At 31.0% G+C, this 25,629-nt stretch overlaps 2 protein-coding genes across 2 annotated transcripts in view; one reads left to right on the forward strand and one right to left on the reverse strand.

The window, feature by feature from the left end:
* Positions 1-3,313: 3,313 nt before the first annotated feature.
* LOC108916011 (protein phosphatase PP2A 55 kDa regulatory subunit) overlaps positions 3,314-25,629 on the forward strand; it is a 76,821-nt gene continuing 54,505 nt past the window's right edge. The window contains exon 1 of the mRNA XM_018722191.1: positions 3,314-3,688. The gene's annotated coding sequence lies outside the window, so the exon portion shown is untranslated. The remainder of the gene's footprint in view (positions 3,689-25,629) is intronic.
* LOC108916008 lies at positions 19,556-24,521 on the reverse strand. The gene is made up of 2 exons (XM_018722186.1): positions 24,380-24,521; positions 19,556-20,511 (listed from the first exon to the last, which is right to left on the reverse strand). The coding sequence occupies exons 1-2, from the start codon at positions 24,519-24,521 to the stop codon at positions 19,556-19,558; spliced, it is 1,098 nt and encodes a 365-aa protein (XP_018577702.1).

Below are 25,629 nucleotides of genomic sequence, written 5' to 3' on the forward strand. Positions count from 1 at the left end.
ACTAATTTACAAGGTGCCCCATATCGTGTTCAAATTATGTGGTTTAAAGTAGATTTAATTTTAAAGTTAAAGTATGTGGTTAAAGTTAAAAGTGGTCTTTCGATTTTATTTGTTCCGAAGTTACAGACCCCTATAATTATGAAATGTAAATAAACCAATTTAAATTTCTAAACCAAATAAAAACTTACCGTATTTGGGAATAGCATGATGGTGCTCCCGTTGCATGGTCACTTAGATGACCTAAAAATAATTCTCTAGATTCTTGTTTACATTAAAGAGGAATTGTAGGAGTTATTTGAACGTAAACTACGGACACCTTGTATATTAGCACAAAATGAAACTATGTAATTGTAGGGGAAAACTATTGAAATTCCCTTTCATTTTGAGCCTATTTAGGAAATTTATATTGAACTTTTTTTGCGATTGAAAAATTGTCGATATCAACATATAAAAAATGACATATTTCGAACAGGGTTTTGTCTTAGAAGTAGGAGATGAAATTGTATAAAAACAAACGGGAACATAATTCCAAAACCCTTAAATAATTCTAAATGTGCTGTTTCTAAAATCTGTTTTATACATATATACAAATTTTTGACCCAATAAATTTCTCGACAAATTGTCACAATTTGCTGTAATATTTATGACACCTGTTTACACGTTCCAATAAATTGCACAATTTATTGAAACTAGTAAATTTAACACAATGTTTGTAGGTACTACATACATGTACCAATATAACTTTGCTAAATTCTTGATTCATTTACTTATTGGAACAATATCGATAGGGGAGACCGTAGGCAGTTGTAACAGGGTACAATTATTTATACTATTAGATATATGACTACTGACAATTTTTTTTGTTTTCGATAGACCCCCGCCCTCTAATATTGAATTGTTACAAATTCCTCAACTTCAAATGTGTTTTTGACAGTTGACACAGTGCAAGTTTTTACAAGTTACAAATGTTGCGATCACAAAGCGAATAGCCTACTGCACATTTTATGAAATACATATCTAATTGTGTAGTAAATCAAATAGTTATGAAATTTTTAATAATTCTTAAACAGTCTGGTATATAAGAAAACAGCAACTTAAATTTCATTAACAGAAGTATAACAATAATTTTATAATAAGTAAAACGAAATAAGTTGTTTGAACTCAAGAGAATATTCTAATATTAATTAAAATTCAAAGCAATTAAGTTATTGGTTTGATCCGTTGAACAGTGAGGAGGGGGAGAAGGGAGGGGGAATGATCCCATCATCAATCTCGAATTTTCCCATTATTAAAGCATGGAGTCATAAATTTCCCCAAATCATGCTTCAAATCTTCATCATATTTCATAAACATGTATGTTTTAAAAAATTTTACTTTATATGTAATTTATGTGTCTATCTATTATAATAAAATATTATGTAAGTACATAGGTACTATCTGTGTTATGTAAATGATTCCATTTATGGAAAGCCAAAATTTCGGCAACGACATGCTTAAATGGGATTCATTCTCGTGGACCCCAACTTACGTCTTATGCACCCCCAATTTTTTATTTCGCTGACATAGATCCCTTGCAGTTCCGAGTCGACCCCTAGGGATCTATATAGATGCCTTTAGGGATCATTGATTTAGATCAATGTCCTATGAACCGCCGAGATATATGAACGATTTTAAACACGATTATATATTTTTTGTTACATTGCTTGTTGGTACAGTATTTAAGTATTTTATCATAAACTATGATGATACTTTTTTGAGAATGATATGTATTGGAGTAATGTAGTATTGGATATTATAGACATTTGTAATAAAAATAACTACATGTACAAAAAGTCTTGTATTTCTAGTGTTAAGTTCTTTAATAGGTTGTAAAGAAAGAGAGAATTCTTGGCTAAAATTCTTTAGTTGTCAAGAGGTATATTTCTGGTAAAAAATTGTTTTCAATTTTACATGAATCAGAACTTAAGATGTAGGTATTTGATAAAATGACTATGGTCGACATAAGTCAGTTAAACATATCCAAGCTTCAATCATGTGTTCCTGGCTTACCTTTGAGTACCTACCTATAATATAAAATATAAAAACTAGTTTAAATAACCAATGACCTTACCAGAAAATTTTCATCAATTAATTTATTATTTATTACAAACTAAGCTTCCATTATATATTTTTTTGTATGTTAAGCTAATTCAGAAAAATTAAAAATATATTCCTGAAGTCTTATTGAAGTTAAACAATGTTCTTTGATACTAAAAATCTAGGTATGGGAAAATATCATACCACAGAGAAATTCTTCATTATTCTCATTGTCAGTTAAGAATCTTGTTCATGAGGTTATACATATCATCATACCTACACATACACTTTTACAGTGTATGTGCATACGTTTTACCGTTTATATTATTATAGTGGGATTAATTTATTTACATTATTACCGCGAAAATATTTTGTAGTACCTATTTTGTTTGTTGATTTACAACTTATTTTTTGATAAAAACCGTTTAGTACATCGTCAGTGGAAAAAATACACATATTACGATACTGATGTACAACGCGTCAATTTGAAAGCAATTTCTTTCGTTTTGTGAGGGCAGAGGTTACAAATTGGAAGACTCATTAAAATTAAAATATAATATTCAAAAATTATGTCTGATTTAAAAAAGTCAAAAAATAATCTATCGAATCAGTGTTCGATAGAATAGAAAATAATTCTCGCAAATATTTCTGCAAGCTGTTGCCATGCCAATAGCCACTCTAGCCCTTCGTTTATAAAAAATTATTGAACTATTTTCAATTTACTATCACTGTCATGTGAGACTACTACTGAAAATTGTTCATTCTTTCTTAATGATACAATTGCCTCAGTGACTAATACCTACAATTGATTCGAGATTAGGGTCAACTCTATCATCAATCGAATTGTTCTTGTCTATAACTTTTTTTTGGGGCGACTCGTAGTTAAATATCACAATAGAAATGTATTAACCGTAAAAAATCTCTAAAAAAAAAATTTATCCTCCCTACAGTTTATTTTTTTTGAATTAATGTCAAATAAATCTGTTTATGGACTTTCCCTTTAATCGGTTTAATTTAGGGAGTGAACGTTGGAGGATCTCCTTCGAAATGTGCGAGAGAAGAAACAAATTATCAACATCATGAATTTTAAAGCCACCCCGTACAAACCCAATTATAGTTTCTGCCCGTGGAAGTTATCCTAGCAACGCCAGTGTGTTGTACAACGTTCGGCAACTATCGACTTGCCTTCCATCGTGTGCTCATAAACCTAACCTAGCTATGAAAAAATCAGACGGCTATTGAATGTACTCATGGATTGATTCGGTATATTCGTTTTAATTACTGCCATTTTCTTTCGTTACAAACCCGAATAGCAGGCGGCGGAGACAATCACAGTCATCGCGGTAGGCTGGAAGTAGATCACGGGCAGACGGCCAAGAGTGTCGTTATATTGTTGCACCACTCTCAATTGTTCTGTGTTTAACCTGTTGATTGTTGACATCGATCACCGCGACTCGATTAGTAATCAAATTAGAACTCGGGCCAAAATATGAGGGCAGCTTGCATGAAATGTGCGTACGTTGATTTCTCGAGTGGTGGATGTGCTTGATCCTGTAAGATTTCTTTACTTAGACATTTCAGTTTCAGAAACTGGAACCTCTTATTTGACAAAGTAAGTACCGCATTCCATAATAGGAATTATTTTTTCCTCGTGCACCCAGTGCATCCGTCAATTTTTTAAAAATTTATACCAGTGGAAATATGTAATTATATTGTATAATACATAGTCGATTATAATCTGTTTAAAACTAAGAAATATGCATTTTGTAGATTTCACCATATGCAACAACATATAATCAACATTTTTTATTCCATAATAGGTACAATTGTGGAGCTAATAACCATTTTTTTAAGTTTCCCATAAGATTAACTTAAGGTGCTTATTAGTTTCGCATCAAGTCTCTGCTACATGAGAGTTATTTAAGACTTTTTATGTGAATCCTTGTTAAACAATTGATACATTGGGATAAAAATATATTTTTATTATTCTGTTTTGATGCAAATGAAATGAACCATATGTTAACGTACATACATTTGATTATATCTACAAAAATTTCTAACAAAATTCGAAAATATCGTTTACATTTTCATTCATAAAGTTTTATGCGTTTGTGTGGATTTAAATATTTTCTTTGATGTTAATATTTACTTATGCTTGAATTCAGTTAATATGAATTTAAGGAATATGTCTAATATCAACCTACGCTTCTTTGAAAATATATTAAAATAAAATCATTGGTATGTTTATCTGCTGAAACTGAATATACCTATTCTTATATAGAAATTTAATATTAACGATCAGCTATGGGAGTAGAATACATATAATGATATAATTACACAGTTGCATCAGTTGAAATTGGTAAAATTTTTTGGGAAATTTCATAATCTTGGAATAGGGTAATATTTTTTCAAAGTATAAATAAATATGGCTTTATTTTTCAGCGACAATTAAATAAAATATACTAAACAAAAATAAATAAACTTCCCTTCGAAATTAACACACCGCTAAAACTTGACTCGAATTTCACAGGTGATATTTTCGTGAATGGCTAATGTGATTTTAATTATCTTTTTTAATTATAAGTTTATTGCTCAATAATGATGCTAAGGAAGACATTTTTATTGAAGTTTTAGTTTTTGGCATATACAGGAAGTAAGAGACTTTTTTGTCACATAAATATAAACACTCTGTAGAGCACACCAGCTACATTAATTATTTCGATGAATATCTACTTGAATCAAACCGTAGTTTTCTTTTCAAACCGTAGTTTTCTTTTTTGAACAATTTGGTTTTAAATTCATGTCATCATGTCTATTTTTGTTTGTTTATTGTAGAAAATTAAAAACCTAAACATCACTGTGTTAAAAAAGACAGAGACAAGACAGCACACTTGGGTACTTTACTAACAGATAAAAAAATAATTAAATAAAAAATCTTGCGCTAAAGGAATAGTCTCATAAAACATCATTGATTAGATTTTCACAAAAGTTTCAAAGATTGTTAATTTCGTTTTTTTTCAGAAATGTCAAAATCCTAAATTAACAAATTAAACAATGAACTGTTTAATTCCAATAAAATTAATTTTTGTTTAATAAAATAGAGTCTTCTATATTTACAAATTTTTCAGTTCTGTTCTAAAAGGCAAACTCAGTAGTATTGTGACTTATGGTTACGGTTGATGTCACAAACAAATTGATTAACCCCTACTCATTCCGGAATCATTGACAATCGTAAACAAGGCAGGGTTAATATTTACGTTCCAAAATCACGTCAGATGCGTAATGTTTCCTCGAAATAGATGCAAGATAAATGTGAGAGATTATAAGATACATAAATCTCGAAGTTTGATGAATTTTGCATGAAATCTTTAAGAATTCTGAAGAAAAATTCAGCGAAATTTGAAAAATAGAAGTGAAATGTTTGATAATGATTAAAATGATTTTATGTTTAATATAACGATATAGTGCTTGCACTTCATATCAGTTTCAATCAGTTTCATATAACAAAGCGTTCCGGTTAATAAGTGAACAAGCTATTCATGTATTTACTAAAAAATAAATGATGCTCAAATATTTTTATTTAAATAGGGGCCACTCCTTGAAATAGCTTGCTACGATTTTTTTTCCGGTTTTTCAAAAATTGGCTCCTAAAAAAGTGGAAGAAAGCGCATGATTTGCAATTTTGAGGAAGTTGTAGCTACAAACAGGCAGTTTTTCAGTTTTACATTTGATGAATCTATACTTTATCATATATATAATCTAGTTTTTTTTTTCCCACCAGTTTTGTTCTATTTATGTACAAAAGCAAGAGATGTTGAAACAAAAAAAAACAAAGCAGCTAGATGTTAAACAAAAGTTGAGTGAAATGTTTATAATTTATTTAAGACATCTATAAAATACACTAATAAGCTCCAAGAGACATTTGAGCTTGAATTCAGCGATGATTACGATTCATGAGTAAGACAGCACAGGTAAAGATAGTTAGCAAAAAAAAGAAAGGTTCGGCCGAAATCATAGTGAAATTCGGCGGAAACTGAAGCAAGCATCCAAAAGATTTGGTAAAATCGAATCCAGTTTGTGCAATCATCTTTAATTAAAGTGCATTTATGAAACAAAAGCATATAGTCAAGTATTATCTTATCCAACAAAATGACCCATTTTTAATATTCTCAATTGAAATAAGCAACAGAAAATTTGATGTGATACGGAAACTCACTTACTCTGTCCTTATTTATGACGTTTCTAAAAAATTCCATACTAGATTCGATTTGATTACAGAAGGCTAAAGCGTTGTCGGCGGCTAAATTCGAGAACACAAAAAAGGTTACATAATGCACAAGTGCCACATTCATTATATTGGTGTCAAAAGTGAGTAAGTTTGAAGTTCGAGAGTAAGTGAATACCTGTTATGAGGTCAAGATGTTCAGAAATGGAAGAAGCTTTGAAGCTTAATGGAAATTAACGGGAATTAATGGAAATTAAATATATGCGATATGAGCAGATATATATAAAAATAGCTGTGATGAAATGAAAGAAATATGTGTAAAAGATGATGAAGAACAAGGATAACATGGAATAGAAAAGAAGAACAGTTTACAGGATATAAAAAATTTCCAAGACATGAAACGAAGAATAGTTTCCATGTAATTAAGGATATACTAAAAGATTTTGAAGAATCTGTTGAAGAAGAAATTGTTATGGAGAAGTTATAGTCTATTCAGAAATTTGAAAAGTTGTTCGCAAAATAATTTATTAAAGCTGAAGGTAGTTCTCCTCCATCATCAAGATTGTTGGGGAAGTGTCAGACCTAAAACAATTCGAAGCAACTGCTATGGCAAATATCTGGCTCGTGAATGAAAACGTAATATCCCTAATAGTGAGACACCGAGGTGAGGAAATGGAGGTTTTGTTACAAAATAAATATACTTAAAATAATAAACTATTTAAACAACAAATTTACTTACTTCACTCTGATGTATCAGTTTTCACGTTTATTTTATTAAAACTGATTGTTGCTGATATCAAATCTCCATGCTTTAAATATTTTTTCATGTTGTCGAATCTTGTCGGCCTTCGGTAACGCATCTTGTATCAAATCATGTTCGCCAAAAAGTTATAAATTTTCAATTAAGAACCTAATGAAGGAATTAGTGAGGTATATGATCTTCCGTGTCAGTATGAAAATAAAAAGCTTATTTGAAATAAATTAAAAAGTAAGTTGAAAAATGAGATACGACGTTGAATTAAAAATAGAAGATACAACAAAAACACATATATTTTATTTTATGCGCCAATGACAAGATATTTTGTACGTCTATAAATTTTTAATTGATGACATTGCGGGAAGGTACTACTCTGGGGACTACATGCAATATCTAGTAAACAGCTGGAATCATTCGTCAGCCCCACGCCCAGTCATATACCGGTTTTATACTTATTAATTCTCGTCAGTATGTCATAGGTGAGACAACCGATGAATGATCCAGCGGTATAATTCTATACTGGTTGCGACATGTAGGTCGCACATGAGTTATTTTTTGTAATATAATCAGTTAAAAAATCAGTTTGCCCAGTTGGTAATAGGCCGTGCTTTCATAGTACCTGCGATATTACAGGTTGCTCTCTGCCAGTGTATTAAATATTAATAATGGAATAAAATTACAAAATTATTTATTTTTAAATAAGAACTTACGTACCTATTAGTGATTAAATAAAATATAGTTGCAGCATCACCTCATTTTTAACTCAAATATGAATAAATTCTTGAATCTACCTACAAAATTCTGCTTTGTGCAAGTTCAGTAAACAACACATAAGTATACAGTACATTTTGCAAAAAATACTGTAACAGCGCCTTCCAATGGATGGACTTGTCCCTCCACAATTTGTAAAGTATTTTCAGTATTTTCAAAATACTTTCCATTTTATTCTAAACACAGTCTAATACGCCTGTTAAAGTTGTGACGTACTCGTGCAATATTTTCGTGATTGTTGCTGATCTCGTCAGTGGCCAAAATATTCTTTGTTGTGGCACTTCAACACTGTCAACTGGAGAAGCATAAGCGATACTTTTCATATTTCCTCAAAAAAAAATCCATGGGTGTTAGGTCGGGTGAGCGTGCACGCCAAAGGACAGCTGCTTTATTAACGCGACCTATTCAATGATTGGAATATTTTAAATTAAGCCATTGCCTAACTGTTACTGTGCTGTGTGCATGCATGTATCACATTGAAAACACCCTGTATATCTTATACCGTAGCAGTTACCGCTCTATATAGTTTATGCTTTGTGGACCTAATGAAGTATAATGAAGAAATCGTGTTGTCAATATGTCAGTCACCTCTTTAGCTATACGAATATACTCGTAGAAAGTCATATAATCTACTATTCCATTAGGCGTAAGTATCCATTAATATTTAGAAATGTAATTGGAATACAGAAGAAACATGCATATGGAATTAATTAACATGCTACATGTACCATGTCATATTAGCTAGCAATGAGAAGTGAAAAAGTGTTCATCAATTTCTCTTATTCCATAATTTTAGTAAATATTCATTATAATAGACAATTTGTTACGTACAAATACGTTCTAACAAAAATATTTTAATTTACAGTTTGGAGTAGCTTACGTGAAATAATATTTTAGACGGAATTTGCGGTGGAACTATTTCCTAGGTATTAATATTTTACAGCTGTCAAACAAATTTATAGAACGAGGCGACAAAATCCAAAATATTTTTATTTTAACGTTCGTTTTATAAGTACTCCGCACTTCTTGACCTTGCTATGAAAATAACTGTTTCATGAAGAATATTAATAGCCCCTAATTGAGATTTTTAAAGAAATTGGCAAATGGTAACAATTTTTTTTAGAATAGATATGAAATATCCCGAAGGAAATTGTAAAGCTGCAGCTACTACATTTTTTTCAGATATATTTCATAAAACCGACAATTTATTTTCAGAAAGTCTCTGAAATGTTATTTGAGGAAATTTAGAGGGATTAGTTGTTCCTCAAATAGTCAGCTTTAATGTTAAATATAATATTAAATGAAGTCAGACAACTTCAGTTATATTTCAGAAACCACAAATTGTTTTCAGGAAATATATTCTGTATTTTAAAAAACAATATATTCCAGGCAGCTATTAAGTTATTATTATAGTCGTTAGTGTCCGACATTCAACTGTTTGTATGAAACCGCAATAATGGAATAATTAAAATCATTTTGTATATTTTGCCACAGTTTTTGAAAGCCAGCTTGACTTGTCATAAAATACCAGTGTACTTTTCTGCCGTGATAATAAAGGTAATCTTGCGAGAATTTTGGGACACCACAAGTAAATGAAAAACAGTTCAAATAAGATTTTTGACATAAAACTGTCTCTGAAATAAAATAACATTTCCTGAAATACATGTGAAAAGATATAGATGATAATATCGATGTTGCGGAAGAGGTTTAAACACAGTTTATTATATTCATATCTAATCATATCCCACATATACCAGTCCTAATTTACAAAAATGTAAACATTACCGTTTGTGGCTTGCAAATATATGAGTTTTTCAAGTATCATATGATGTATCTACATACAAATATGTGCGCAAGCTGTGGGATTTATATAGGGGACGTTAAAATAACATGACAAGCTCCTATAAAAATTTTCCCTATAGGGCCCCCCTATGGATACAGGCCCCTAAAGGACGCTCCTGAAAATGTAAATAAAAGTGGCATTTTTTTTATATAGGCACGGAAATAATGCAAATTTCAGCGGTTTATTTCTCTTTACGGATATAAAAAATCATATTAAACAAAAATAGTTTCTTCTCGAAAACGCAAGAGATTAAGGTCCCAGCTATCTAAAAATATTATTTTTGTGCCTTTATCGTAAAGAGTGTAAAAAAAATGATATTATTGTGCTACAGCTAGTCCGTCCCTGGCAAACCAAATAAGCCAAATTGTTTTCATGGGCCAATTTTTAAGGAATCTGTTGTTCATCGTATTAAAAAATAATTAAATTACCCAAAGTATTTTAAAAGATATAAAAAAAATTGATTTTCAGGGGCATCCTTTAGGGGCCTAAATCTCCGTAGGGGGGCCCTCTAGGGAAAATTTTTATAGGGACTTGACTTGTTATTTTAACGTCTCCTGCCCATGTATTGAGAGATTGCCCACATATACTGGGACACACTGTATATAAAAAACCATTAGTTGCCTGTAAAAACAATTTCAAAAAATAAAAATAAAATTTGAGAAATCATTTGTACAAACCGAAGCACGCAATTTTATTAATTATGTTATTTGTGTTGTTGTATAACTCCGGAAATTGCTACTTAAAATGATTTGTTTGCATGAGTTTCATTTTAGTTCTTTACAATAAATCCCAAATAGCAAACAGATTATTGCTGGTATATACAAATTAAAAACATTGTACCTACCATATATTGATAACTGATAAAATGATAATTTGTCTTTGAAATGCATAAATGCATTCCTTTAGGAATATCCTCGGAACGGTGACCTTTTCTGAAGATAAATGTCGAAGAGTGCTAGCTCTAATTTAGTTTCATATGGGTCTATGCCTAGTAAACGCAAAAGACAATAAGTTTACCAATATATTATAACAAGGGGGCATGTTAAATTTTGTATTGCTTTCTCTGCGACTTGATGTCATGCAACTCGCGTTCACTACAATTTTATTATGAACACAGTTCAAGGTTATTTACATAACATTCTATCTCCCTATATCTTTTTTACATTGCTGTCTAGGAAAAATGGTAAATACCAAAGTTTTAGGAAATTTCTTTGCGATTTCAAAGAAATATATTAAAAAAAACAATCGAGTGTTGCATTTCGAAAATATAAACCAAGTTTTTTGGGTTTTTAAATGGAACACCCTGTATATTTGTCGCTTCTTCGAATTTATTTTCTCTTTGTTCTAGTTACAGTGAAGTGCAGGGTGTCTCATGTATTACTGGCCTTACAAGGGGTGATTGTACAGACAAAATAGATGAGACTTACCCAAATACATTCATATCTAAAAGCTCACCGTTTCCGAGATACAGGATATACAAGTTTTCGAAATTTTTATTATATTTTTTATTTACTTGAAAATCCTTCTTGATAAAATAACAATTCTAGGTTGTAATAAGAAATGCATATCTGCGTACTCATTTAATGTAAATTCAGGCATATTTGTATCAATAGCTAAAACAAGCTTGAAAATCTTCTCTAACAGTGACACAACAGTGGTAAATTAATTTTTGAAAAGTATAATAATTGTTTATGTCATCCAGATCAAGTAACAATTTACGTTTTTCTTAATAGCGTATAGGACTTACATAAGAGCTAATTATAAAACTATTGACTAATCTATATTTCTGTAACAGTAATCATAGGAGGCTAATAAACCAAAAAAGGCTCCAAAGATTAACGATCTTCAAGTGATTCTCAAAGGTCAATGCTTAAAGAAATTTTAAAACATTATATTTACGAAGAATTTACTCTGTTATCTTTGTGCAAACCTACAGAGCTTAATGAAACTTACTCGTATAACTTATTTTTTTATGCTTTCATTATGCCATGAAAAGCTGAATTTGCCTTAAATAATAATCTCTAAATCTGTTTTATCCACTCACTCTTCAATGTATAGCTTGTAGCAAAACAGAAATGTGTTATACCAATAGAAAAAAGCATATCAGGTTAATGAAATTATTTTATAAGTTTTCAAGCGTTTATGGAAAGCTGGCTAAAACATGGTGGTAATTTCAAAATTTTCAAACGACCAACTGTTTACTGTTGAAATGTATAAAAGTAGTTCTAAATTTTGAGTACCTCTTATTATATTTAAAAATTTATGAAAATTCTTAAATTTTATAATGACTGTCTTTCTGAAAATCAATTTTAATTATTAATATTATAAAACTAAGTCGATACAATTTATGTGTACGTGAATACAGTTTTTACACAGAAAATAGTGACATAAATTTTCCTTTGTTTTTGTAGAAAATTGTTCAGAATACAGTGTCCCCCTAAAGTCGTGCACAAATTCATTATTAGGTAAACAAAAGAAATTCAATCCGTTCGGTTTCACTTAGAATCATGTTTTTTAATTAATTCAAAAATACTCAATATTTTAAGGAAGAATAATTCAAAATGGATTTACTTGTACAATCTTAACAAACTATTTAAAAATGATTGCCTGCAAGAAATACACGAGCACGTTCTATCAGGCAGATAAAATTAAAAAAGCATCAAAGAAATTATAGCAAAAAATAATGACATTTTAAAATAATATGTGGTGATTTGATTCAATTTTTAGTACGTTTATTTATTTGTAAATAAATTTAGTATTTGTAAATAATGTGGGTATTGTTGTCCTCCCTGTAACAATTAGAAGCAACTTGTGGTATATTTTTGGAATCAGCTCAGTTAGGGCAATCCGAAAATTGGAAAAAAAGTGGGGTTCCATTTAAAAAAAATTGTGATGACGTCATTACTCGAACATAGGTAATATATTATATATTATATGTATATTAAATTATTATTTGAAAAAATAGTAAATTAAATTCAAAAATCGACCTGTTTCGGGAATTTTTAATAATTTCTTTTGTTTACCTAATAATGAATTTGTGCACGATTTTAGGGGGACACTGTATACATGTGGTCAAAAGTGAACACTATGGGAAAATGACCCGTTTCAGAATAAAACTGTTCTGATTTTTTAAAATACTTGTTAAGATATTTAGCTCTTATGAAAGTAATAAATGAATCATTAAGTACTTGCGCATAAGTATGATTAGGATTAGTTACCTATGAGATTTTGTTGGTCTATATAAATCCGTTTGAACCTATAAATTAGCATAATTTCAGTTAAAATTAAATGTCTGCATGGATAAATTATTTGGTGCTGGGATAAAATCCTACAGTCCTTGTTAACATTAAACTATTTTATATAGAACCATCATAAGACTGCTTTATTGTGGTCTTATTATTCAGACAGTTACCGCCTATACTTATTTCCTAATATTTGTTGTGATTTGGGGAATATCATTACTTAGTAATTTTAAAATAATTTAATTTGGCTTTGAAAAAAATTACCAATGCTTTAATTGTGAATCTAATACTTTCACAACCCTCGCCCTTCCTTAGTTAGGGTATGCTTTTGTTGTTCTGGGGCTAGACTCTGTGGGGCAGATCCGCTATCAGAACCCTTAGACTCGCCCTGATCATTTTGGTTCTTATTGCTGGTTCTATGGCCGTTACGGACGGAACCGTTCCTGGTACAATGGTGGTCTTTTGAGATGTTCCATAGAGTTACATCCAATGCTTCCTAACGTTCTTCACTGCCTTCATCTTCAGTGGTGACTGCTAAAGCTGCCATTGAACAAATCAGCGTTCAGTATACTTGTTTGAAATTGCAAGAAATTTTCCTAAAACTTTGGTCTTTACTAGTTTTTTCTAGATAGAAAGGAAAGTAGAATGTTATGTGAATGATCCTGTATCAAAATATTCATGCTAAATACAGTTCCCAAAATTACAATCCTATACATTTATTTATTTCCTTTTTTTCAAAATCGATATAGAAACTTATGGAAATAAGATTTATCTTTTTATATTTTAAAATTGTTAAAATAAGGTTAACACTAGTTAACAAGTAATTAATTTTATATTTACTTCAATTTATTAATAAAATAAATATTCATTTGACAGCAGTACAGCGTTATAAAAATTAATTTTGATAGGATATGCGAGTATAACAATATGTTACCATCACGATGCAACATGATAACATCCTGGTGCGTCAGTAGATTGAAAATTACAATGCTCTCATACGTCAATGTTGTTCACCTGAGTTGGCTGTTAATCATATTTAATTTCTTGTACCTAATTATTTTTTTTCATATATCACAAAGTAACTCAACCATCCTATCTGTTGCCAATGTATCACAGATCCGTTGAAGTAGTCAAATTACCAAAATAGAAATGTTTTTGCTGACTAAATGAAAAGAAAAAAAATGAAGAAGTATACCAGATATTTATAAAAAGTACAATTTTTATATGAATCAACTCGTATATTTTGCTATATTTAGATTGTTTTCATATTTTAATGGTAAAAGGACAAGAATGCATACGTATGTAACTTTAAGTGGTTTCATTTAGGGGTACATGTTCCTCAGAATACTAATTTGAAATTATTATTATTATAATAAATAGTGAAATTATAATTCGTCATTTAAATTGCATTTGTCTACGTCACTAACTTGGTTGTAATGTGCGCTCATCAGTGTTACCTATTGTTACATTTTTACCAAGTATATCACAGTGGCAGAGAGTTAAACTACAGAGGAAAATTTTATAACAACATATTCCTTTGTATAACTTTATAGCACGTTATTTTAAAGTCACCATATTTTTTTGATGTCAACGCGGACGAAATGCTGAATTTTATATTGTTTTATAAAATTATGTAAAAAATATTAGAATTTGAGATAACAAACTTATGATATGCATTTCTAAAGATAAAAAGTTGACTTCTTGTAAATATGATGCCCATAGCCATCAAAGCATGTGAGAAGGTAACAAAAGAGCCCCAACTCGGTATAATGAAGCTCTCAGTAAATCCAATAGAGACTCATGGAGAAGGAAATTGTAAGGAAACACTCCAGAATATGCCAGAATGTATAATATTCTTTCTAAATAATTTTAAATTGATGGAGAATACGAGAGAAAACAATAAGATAATTACTTACCCAGTTATGACATGACTGAACTACCAAAATACAAAACTGGAACTTGAAGGTGGGCGTCTAAGGAAAATTGGTAGATAGTGAAATGGATGATATCTACAAGCAGAATGATATAGTTGATAAAGTCTTTCGTCTTCTCTTTTTAGAAAAAAACTACTAGTTAGGCATATTGTGGATAATGTATTGGTAAACCAACTTCTACATAAAAAAAGTTTGCCTATAGAGGAGGACTGTTAAAAGAAACAGCTCTTTGCCGACTAATGGAGAAGACTGAATATGTGTTGCAATACAAAAGGAATACATTTAAATACGTTGTTGAACATTGAGATAGCAATACTTCCCTAAAGTGGATATGTTGCTTGCTAAGAGGGATTTTGGTTTACCCTACCTCAAATGCAACAAAACTGTGATAACCCGGGTCAAAGGGGATGAGAACTGAATATGCCTCGCAAGAGTCTTTGACTCGTAAATAACTTAGTCATTATTGTTTAGAATAAACCAACAATATAGCAAAGATATAACGCAGAAGGCTTTAAATATTGTCATGTTACAAGATTGACATGTAAAGGAGTAAATAATTAGTCCTTCCAAATCAATCTAATCAGCATCTACCAGAAGAAAGCTATACGAACTGGGACAGTAAACACCTGCAGCTGCGAGAGAATAACAATATAGAGTCATCTTAGGAGACCTACTTGGAGCTATTTGCTGAATAGAATCACGAAGAGGACAAAAATCAGCTTTGGTATAGTGGATTAAGATCGAGAAGTGAAGGCGCTATGCTGCAGATTTAGGCAAGAGACACAGGCTCGTTTGACAGAAATCTTGCCTCCTCTTCAGTTCCTGGTAATTGGAGAGGTTGCAACGAATTCTTCAGGCTGTCGTATGCTCCTGAGGACTATTGAGTTCATATCAAGCGTGGAGAAGGACCTTATAATTCCATAGTTTTATCAGAAACTTTGAGGCTACAACCTAAATGAAATACATACTAATAAACGCATGGATATCACCTATTACAAGGTATACAAATAGGTCAAAGACCAAGCAGCTGATATCTTCAGTAAAGTAAGAAACAGTGGTTGTAGCATTTCACCCAACTTTGCACTAACTTCCGTTTTCAAATCAGTATTGTATGCAGTACCTCCTACATTGTACAAGAGAGAATAATATGAGGATTTATAGAAATAAATGGGACCAAGTCACGTCGTCACGTCTAAGCTTGTTTGGAAATGGCTGGTACCAGAAAACTTATTGCGGATAACAAATTAATTAGGAAAACCTTCGTCTACTCCTTATATTAGCAGTGAACCTGCTACGGGAGTTCAAAATCACAGTACGGCGCCCAATAAAGGAATGGGTCAACAATCAGCATAAGTTATATTGGACGAATTTACTCAAGCACCAACATGAAAACATTGTAATGCAATTAGAAAGATCGAAAAGCTACTGATATTTCAGAATTTAGGTACCACGTATTGTGACAGATCTCCTTACAGACAAAATTGGGCTATATGGCTAACACTACTTACTAATTTCTAGCTGTGTTTCAGTTGCAAGTTAAATCTTTATACTTTTCAAGCATGTTTTTAATACTTACTACTTTGAAGTTAAAAAAACATGTTTCTAAACTTTCTTGTACATTTTTATAACTCCAGAGTAGTGTTTAGTTTACAAATTAATTTGGGGTTTAAACATAATTTAAAATTTAATTAACAACAGTGCAACTGATGAAAGCTTGAAGGCAGGTTTTGTTATGGAGCAACAGAGACAATCTATTATATTCTGTATAGACATTGATCAAAAACAGCAGGTTCTTTATGGACCACCAACAGTGAGTCTACATAAGTGTAAGGGGATCTTGTTGAGTATATTTAATTTTCCAATGTTGGAGAAATTAGCTTAATATTTTAATAATTGCAATCAGGATTAAATTACAATATGTCGAATATGTGGTTTAATTTGACATTGGCTCCTTTAGTATAAAAATTATCACTTTTGTTTGAACTACTTTTGCCTGTTCGCATTATTTCTAATATTTGTCATTTCTTAGCAATGTTAACCTGAGTTTGATTATCATTTAACTGCGAAACATTATTGAATCACTAGCAGTTTGAAATATAATAATCAGAACACTGTATATTGTTTGAAAACTTTAAATTTAAAATTTTATTTTGAGTTTTTACGTATATTTATGTATTACTGAAATATGAATATGATACGTGAATTAATGTAAATCTGAAATATATCGATGGCCGATTACGAAGTACTGAAAATATCTTTTCTTTTCATGTAAAAATTTTCCTGTAGAATAGTAATGTTTTAAATTGAAGTTCTGTAATCTGAAGGATTGAACTATTTTATTATAAATTAAGTCTTCATTAGTTTCCCTCAACAACTTACCTCGAAGTTTTCAGAATTTCCGGAAAAAAAATATTTTATTCTAAACGTCGGGGGACACATTCTTGTATTTGTGGTATGTGTACCCTATATCTGCTTAGAAAATTCTGTAATTTTTATCTAACTGTTCCGTAATTAGAGTAGGTACTCAAATTGGCGCTATAGGTTGGAAATTAGTCCAACCAAATTACACTTGGAGAAAAAAAAAATGTTACCTGGACTTTTACAAGTGGAAATGGTAAAAGGGCTTATAATAAATCTAAAAAAAATAAATGCGTTAGCAGGGGCGGCGGAGGTTTGATTTGGGGGGTTGAAAAGTTATGAAAAATTGTATCATTGGGATTTCTGGCGAAAGTTAAGGTCAAACATAAAAGTATCTAATACAATAGTTGTAGATCATGCAAAAATCTACAACTTTTGTAGAGGTCACTTTTTAACATAACCTCAAAATTTCCGAGAAAATTGCGAAAAACTGTTTTTTTTTTCTGATTTTTCGTTTTTTATTTCTCATTTCCCCAAAAATAATTTAATTTTGACGAAACTTGGTGAAAGTATACCTTTCCCTGGCTTAAATAACCTCAAATTTTTGTAGATAAAAAGATCAAGAAGTTTCTGAGATATTCAATTTTATGGCCCTGAAACACTTTTTTTCAATGAAAAATTCTACTTAAAAAAATGATCGTACGGAGTTCTGCCGGTAATCATTTTCTTCGTTTTGACATATATTTTTTGGTGAAATGAAAAAATGTGTAATAACATTTCAAATGTCGGATTGCAAAAATGTTGACGCCACGCCATTGTATAGAGCGAAAAAAGTGGCATTGTAAATATGTAATTTATTTAAACAATTTAGCAAAATTTAGGGTTTTTCCGGATATTTCCGGAACTACCCGGAATTTTAAAACTTTCCAAACAGCATATTGTTAGGTATAAAAAACACAACTTTTTTCTAATCTGAGCCACCCCGTATATTTCACCGTTTCCTAAATCCTAATGCTATCCCATCTTTATCTTGGACACACTGTATATCTATGAATTCATCAAACTTTAAAAAAAATAAGTACACTAATCGATCCTACGGAAAAAAAATTATTATTTATTTTATTTATTCACTACTTATTCGACTTATGTTTATAGCAATACTGTATAAAAATAGTTTTGGGTCAAACAATGAGACAGTTTTTTTTAATTTTTTCCGAACAATTGAATGGTGTAATCAGTTTTTGATTTTTATTTAAATTTAAACAAATTAACAATTACTGAAAATTTCATTGCTGCGTCATTTTTTACTTTTTTTATTTTTGAGCATATTTTTGAATTGCGATTGCATTGTATTTCACCAAAAAGTATATGTCAAAACGAAAAAAATTATTACCGGCAGAACTCTGTACGGTAATTTTTTTAAGTAGAATTTTTCTTTGAAAAGAAAGTGTTTCAAGCCGAAAAAATGAATATCTCAGAAACTTCTCGATTTTTTTATCTAAAAAAATTTGAGGTAATTTAAGAGAGAGAAAGGTTTCACCAAGTTTCGTCAAAATTAAATTATTTTTGCGGAAATGAGATAAAAAACAAAAAATCAGAAAAAGACCAGTTTTTCGCATTTTTATCGGAAATTTTGAGGTTATGTTAAAAAATTACCTCTACAAAAGTTGTAGATTTTTGCATGGTCTACAACTTTCGTATTAGATACTTTTTTTTGTTTGACGTCAACTTTCGCCAGAAATTCCAAAGAGACAATTTTTCATAACTTTTCAACCTTGGGGGGTTGAAAAGTTATCAACCCTCCGCCGTCCCTGCTCACGCATTTATTTTTTTTCGTTTATTATAAGCCCCTTTACCATTTCCACTTATAAAAGTCCAGGTAACAATTTATTTTTTTCCCCTCTAAATGAGTTAATTTGATCGGTCTAAATGAGATATTTTATTCAGTATTATTCTATGATGGTATATCATCTTTACCATAAAAAATATTTTTAAAAACATGATTTAGTATCACCATCAGCAGTTTTCTCATATGGAAAATGTCAGTTTACATACTTTAACAGAAAAATTATTCTCTAATTACTTGCAATGAAAGTAATCACGCAAATGCACGGCAGATTGTTTTATTAAATTCGTACAATATATCACAATATTTATTAATATCGTTTACCAATATCACAGTAATTTTTACTCCGTAACTTACTACCTATCAATGTACAGTGACTCTTAAATTTACTTCAGGCCCTTCTCTGAGAATTGCATCTAAAGAAGCTTTGGTTACTATTAAACAGTTTAGATTTTCAGNTTTACCAATATCACAGTAATTTTTACTCCGTAACTTACTACCTATCAATGTACAGTGACTCTTAAATTTACTTCAGGCCCTTCTCTGAGAATTGCATCTAAAGAAGCTTTGGTTACTATTAAACAGTTTAGATTTTCAGCGATATTGAGGAAATTATCGCTTTTGCTCGTATTTATTCCGCAAAATGTAGACAAAGCGACCGAATCCATCTTGGACGAGAGCTCTATAGTACTTTGATAATTTTCATCGGATATGGTAAACAGCCAATAAATAGCGTAAGAGCAGTGTGGTCTCCTTTCAGCAGACCCAGTCACCATCAGCCAAAACGAATTTATCGGCACCTGTTGACAAAACTTGCTGCACGTCTTTATGACGCTCTGTGAACTTTTGGATTTATTAACGTCTATCTTGTTAATTTCGTAGACGGTGATCATCGCTAGGCAATGACTCAGGTCGTGTTCTATGATGGAAACGTTGCAGGGTATACACAATTCCTTGCCTCTTTCGATGTTGTATCTCGGAATATCAGCGTGTTCGTGCTTGAAGTGTGTGACGAAGGATGATAATGTTACCATTTTGTTGCATGGGTTATGAGGGCATTTTATTGGCATTTTTGACATCGACAAAAAGCCGTTTTGCATAGTACATATCTTGGGTTGCACGTTCCCAGCTCTCTCTCCGGCTGCCTCCAAGAATGTGCTAGAGTCCGTGCGGCGTGGCGAATCATTCCTCCGGCTCAGTATCTTCCTTATTTCCTCGGATGGGAGTTGGAACAGCCTCTCGATGGTTATTTTTGGCGGAGGACTGTGGTGAGTCGGTGCGGCCTCGTGAGCTCTCGAATAGTTGTGACCTCTGTTTATCAAATTCGTGTTGTACCTGTAAGGTCGTCCTATCCCTGGTTTGTTTTTTATCTTGTTTAGGAAATCTGTGTTTATTTTGCTTTGGGCAAATACTCCGGATATTTTACAAATCGTACAGGTCGAACCCCCCTTGATATTTCCTGAAACAAATATTCATATTGGCAATAAATATACAGGGTGTTCCTAAATATAATGTACATAAGGGAGGAAGTAATTCTTTGGCTTAATTCATGACTAAAAATTCATATGAACATAGGTCCGCAAACCCTTCGTTACCGATCTACAGGGTGTTGAAATTTTAAGATTTTTTTAGTTTTTTCTCCATAGCTCCCACAATTTTTGAGATATTTAGTTCAAATTTGGACTGTAGTTTACACTATTCTACAGAGTGATATTTTTTCGGGAGTCATGCCCCTTTTCTTCCCCTGAACTTTTGTGCGGTGCGCCACTGGTAGATTCTAAAATCAAAATTGAATTTTAGTTTTGTTGAGAAACTTTTTAGTCTCTTATCATTTTTTCGTATCAGCGACCGTTATCGAGAAAAAAAAAACGATTTTGTGTAATTCGTTAAATGAAATTAAAATACTTAAAATGGTCCAGTAGGCTCTGGCTTTATTTAGATAATCTCTTGTTTCTATTAATTTTGACAGTTTATTCGCCACTACCTGTTAAAAGCTGGGATGACCCGGTAGCAATGATTTATTACAATACAAAGAACCTAAATAATAACCATAACCAGGAAACTATGTTACAACAATTGTCGAAAGTATTCATTGATCATGTATCATTCTATTGGGATAGTCTAGCTTCTCTTGCATTTCCATTCGCAAGGCCATACATGAAATGCATTTCAGCCATTTCAAAATTCGTAAAATTTGGCATTGTTTTGAGATTATAATGAGTATTTAAAACAATTTTACACCTTACAGTTTATAACTTAAACCTTTAATTTATAAACATATACAGACCCAAGTTACGATTTCAAATGCGAGATTATGCAAATAAATCCAGGACCTACTGGGCCATTTTAAAAATTTCAATTTCATCTAACAAATTACATAAAATCGTTTTTTATTTTTTTTTTCTCGATAACGGTCGCAGATACGAAAAAATTATAAGATACCAAAAAGTTTCCCAACAAAACATATTTTACGATTTAGAATCTACCAGCGGCGCACCGCACAAAAGTTCAGGGGAAGAAAAGGGGACATGACCCCCGAAAATATATCACTTTGTAGAATAACACGACCATTTAGTATGCCCAATGATGTAAGCCCTACAGCGTAACCTATATTCCAAATTTGAGCTAAATATCTCAAAAACTGTAGGAGCTATAGAGAAAAAACTAAAAAAATCTTAAAATTTCAACACCCTGTAGATTGGTAACGAATTGTTTGCGGATCTATGTTTATATGAAATGTCATGAAATAAGCCAAAGAATTACTCCCTCCCATATGTACATGATATTTAGGAACACCCTGTATATTTTATTTCAATTTTGTATTACTATTAATAGTGGCAAGTCAATAAATCTTATGCAAATCTGTCTCGTTTGTAAAATTTCAAACTGGTTCCTAATTAAAATATATACATACATCAAAACATTATTCTAAATTTTAGTTCTCCAAATGTTCCTGTACAAATTTGAAAAACTGATAGATACCACCTTTGCCAGATGTACTTCAAAAGGCAATTTCATTTTAAAATAATCATGTACTTTATTCGGAGTGATAAAAATTGTATTTATTAATCAATTTTGACCGTTTTGCCTCAAATATAGAAGACCTAAAATTGTACCTCAAGACATACTGCAATTCTTATTTTAGAAATTAAAATTCAAGAAAATGTATTAGCACTTTTTTAAAGGAGTTTGTATTAGACGTTAATAAAAAAAATTATATTTTTGTAAATACATTTAATAACAAAATATTATAGTACATTTATTATTACAAACATTGTAAGCCATGGAATATTAAAAACAGATAACAAAATTAATTGTAGTAATATTACTCTACTAATATCAGAGACTTGGACCTCTTGGGAACTTGGTTATTTTTTTAAATAGAACAACTGTTGGAGATTAATTCTTTGTGATTTTAATTGCTAATAATGTCCTTAAAATTAATTTTGATGCCTGCTTTTGATGTTTATTCCATTCATTACTAAGTTTGTCTGCAAAAATATTTAAATTTCGTTTTTTTTTTTTAATAAAATTTGGTATATAATGTATGCAGATTTTATATAAAAAATTGCCACTACCTTTTTTGATAATAGACCAAAAGAAAATCACGTCTATGAATTTTGTCCAAAAGTACAATTTTTGGAGTTTATAGTATTTTTTAAAGAAAATCCGGTCAAAATCGATTAATAAATACAACTTTTATTAGGGCGTTAAAATTTGAAATTGGTCACTCGGTATAAATATTTTACACAAGCTATAATAATGAAAAAAATCTAATATTTATCGTTGTTGCGACTGAATTGACATGTAATGATAAAATAGGGCTGTCAGAACTGAGCCGCGGGACATAGGCGTACGCATTATTTATTAAAAAGCAGCAAATTAAATTGTCTACAATACACCACCATAAACACCAACGGATAGGAATTAATTACGCAACATGCGTACGATAACAAGGGCCACAGTATGCTAACGTGACGTGAACGTGAAAGGCATTCTGAGGCAGCGGTTGACGTATTTCTCGGTGGACCCGCTTGGCACGCCATTGAATTGCGGCTCTCTCTGACAGCCCCAATGATAAAAATAAGAAGCAAAACCTTATTCTGAATGTATTGTCGGCTTGTAAATTGCCTTTTCCCCTTGAGAAAACTTGTATAACTGACACAGTTAAGATATATTAATCCTAACTTAGATTTTCTAAAGCCCTCGACAAAATTAACATTTTCTATTATAATAATCATTTCTGTACTTTTATATTCAATTAGCTTTAAGTAATTTGTGGACATTGTTTTGGGCTATAAAGCCTGTGTTTGTCCCTTGTCCTTAAATAAATAAATAAAATGACAAGTTTTCTCAAAAAAAAAAAAAAAAAGACTGCTATAAATTCATTGAAAATTACGCATAAAAGCGATCCCCTTAAAAAGCAATCCCTTATGGAAAATTTAAGAAAATAATAATTAAGTGATCCTAGTTTATTATAAATTTACAGTAAAATGTCGAGTATATACAAGTTGCTTAGCGTTTTCACTAGTGCCAATACACCTACATTTCTTTAGGTACTATACATTCTCCCAAATTCGAGAAAAACGTAAATTATCTACTAGGTAATTTTTTTATTCTGGAAAAAAGAATAATCTCGATCGAATATACTGAAGCGAGGATTTAAAAAAATATTTATAAATGTCTTTTTATTTTGAAACATTCCATATAAGAGTTCAGTGTGTAACAGGAATTAATACAACTCTAACGGTACAAAGAAGGTACTGATGAAATATGATTAACTATAAATAACTTCAAAACATACTAATAAATAAAAAAATATATATTAATACCAAATTAAGACGTCATGAATGCAGTAAAATTCTTTAGAGTCAAAATTGTAAACCACTATAAAATTTTGAATATTCTTTTACCATGTGATTTACCATTTTTATTATCCTTATTTTTCTTTTAAATAAAAATTACCTACCACTCTAGCAGAAAATATGACATACGTCATTTTGATTATCTATTAATATTTACAAGTACATAACAGAATCATTAAAAATTTTGCCTGAATATTTTTAAAATGTTTAGTTTGAAATTGGGATCATTATTTTTGAACATACTTATTTGAACGTACATAATACGGGATTACTCAACGTAGTGAAGTGGGATACTTGAACCAAAAATATAACATGAAAATGTCAGTCAGTAGGTATTTTGCAACACTCGTCAATTCGCCACGTTTGTTCATTCATAAGGTGACTTATACAGTGTACTTATTTATGAATTTTAGGCAGGGGTAGTGTGAAATAGCAAAAGGGGGATGTAAAATAAGTTGGTACCTCTATAATTCTTTCTTAGTTCACTAATGCAGTTGAAACAGTATTGGTGCTGGAATGGACACTGATACAATGGTGCACTCTCTGGAATGACTCCACACAAACTACATTTGGCCATGGTGGCCCAATGAGCCGGATATTCCATGCTGTTTTATGCAAGATCGTAGCATCCAATTTCTTTACAGTTCATTGTCCTTCTACGCACTATACAAAAATTTTGTGTTTTTTTTTGATGAGGGATGACTGATGGTACTTTAAATTTTTAGTGAAATGTCACACTGCTGTCAGTACGTACTTACTTCATGAGAGTGACAATGGCTTATTTTTAACTATTTATTCGTACAGTTGCGGTACAAAAGGCAGATCTAACTCATTTTTCTCTAATATCCATTAATTTTCAGGTGTTTTCGAACCTCATTTTTGAAAAACGATTTGCGTCACTAACCTTGCTTATACAAACGAATTTAGAGTACTATGACAAAGGTCTCGAAATACTTTAATAATGCACAGCATACCTACTTAATTTCATATTTTTATTTCTCAGATTTCGGAACTACAGGGTGTGTTAAAATAATATCAAAACATTTTTGAGGGCGACAGGATATATGTTCATTCAAACATATATCCTGTTTCTGACGCGCAGAGGGTACATCAATTAAGTAGATGTAATTTAAGAAGAAACAGTTTTGAAACAGGATAAAATATTATACCATTCACTTAATGTTTCACTACCTACTTAAATAGAGGAAAGCCATCGCAAAATAATTGTATATATACAGGGTGTTGAAATAAGGGGAGAAGAAATCAGTCACACGTACAGTTTATCAAAATACGAAAAAAGTTTAAAAAAGTATTAAGCTAATTCAAACAAAAAAAAATAATTAAAAAAATATTGAAATATATAATAAATGAAATCAAACGAAGTTCTTTCATACCAGAAATCTAGGTATGAAGAAGATATCCAACTCCTTTCATTTCTTTAGCCTTAGCTAGGAATCTTTGACCTGCTCTTGTTGTTCTCCAGCTAGGCTCTGTGGGGGCGGATCCGCTATTAAAACCTATAAATTCGCCTCATTTTACATTTTCAACGCATTTTATGTTATTATATTTTATAGGTATGTATTAAGCAAATTCAAACAAATTAAAAAAAATAATTTTATGAAATGAAGTCAATCTGTCGGTTTTAATGTGGCTACACATGTCCACAAATGACCCATCTTAATAGTCCAGGCTGTATCGTCTAGGAACATGAT

The sequence above is a fragment of the Anoplophora glabripennis genome, unplaced genomic scaffold, assembly GCF_000390285.2.
Source record: "Anoplophora glabripennis isolate ALB-LARVAE unplaced genomic scaffold, Agla_2.0 scaffold1208, whole genome shotgun sequence".
Lineage (NCBI taxonomy): Eukaryota > Metazoa > Arthropoda > Insecta > Coleoptera > Cerambycidae > Anoplophora > Anoplophora glabripennis.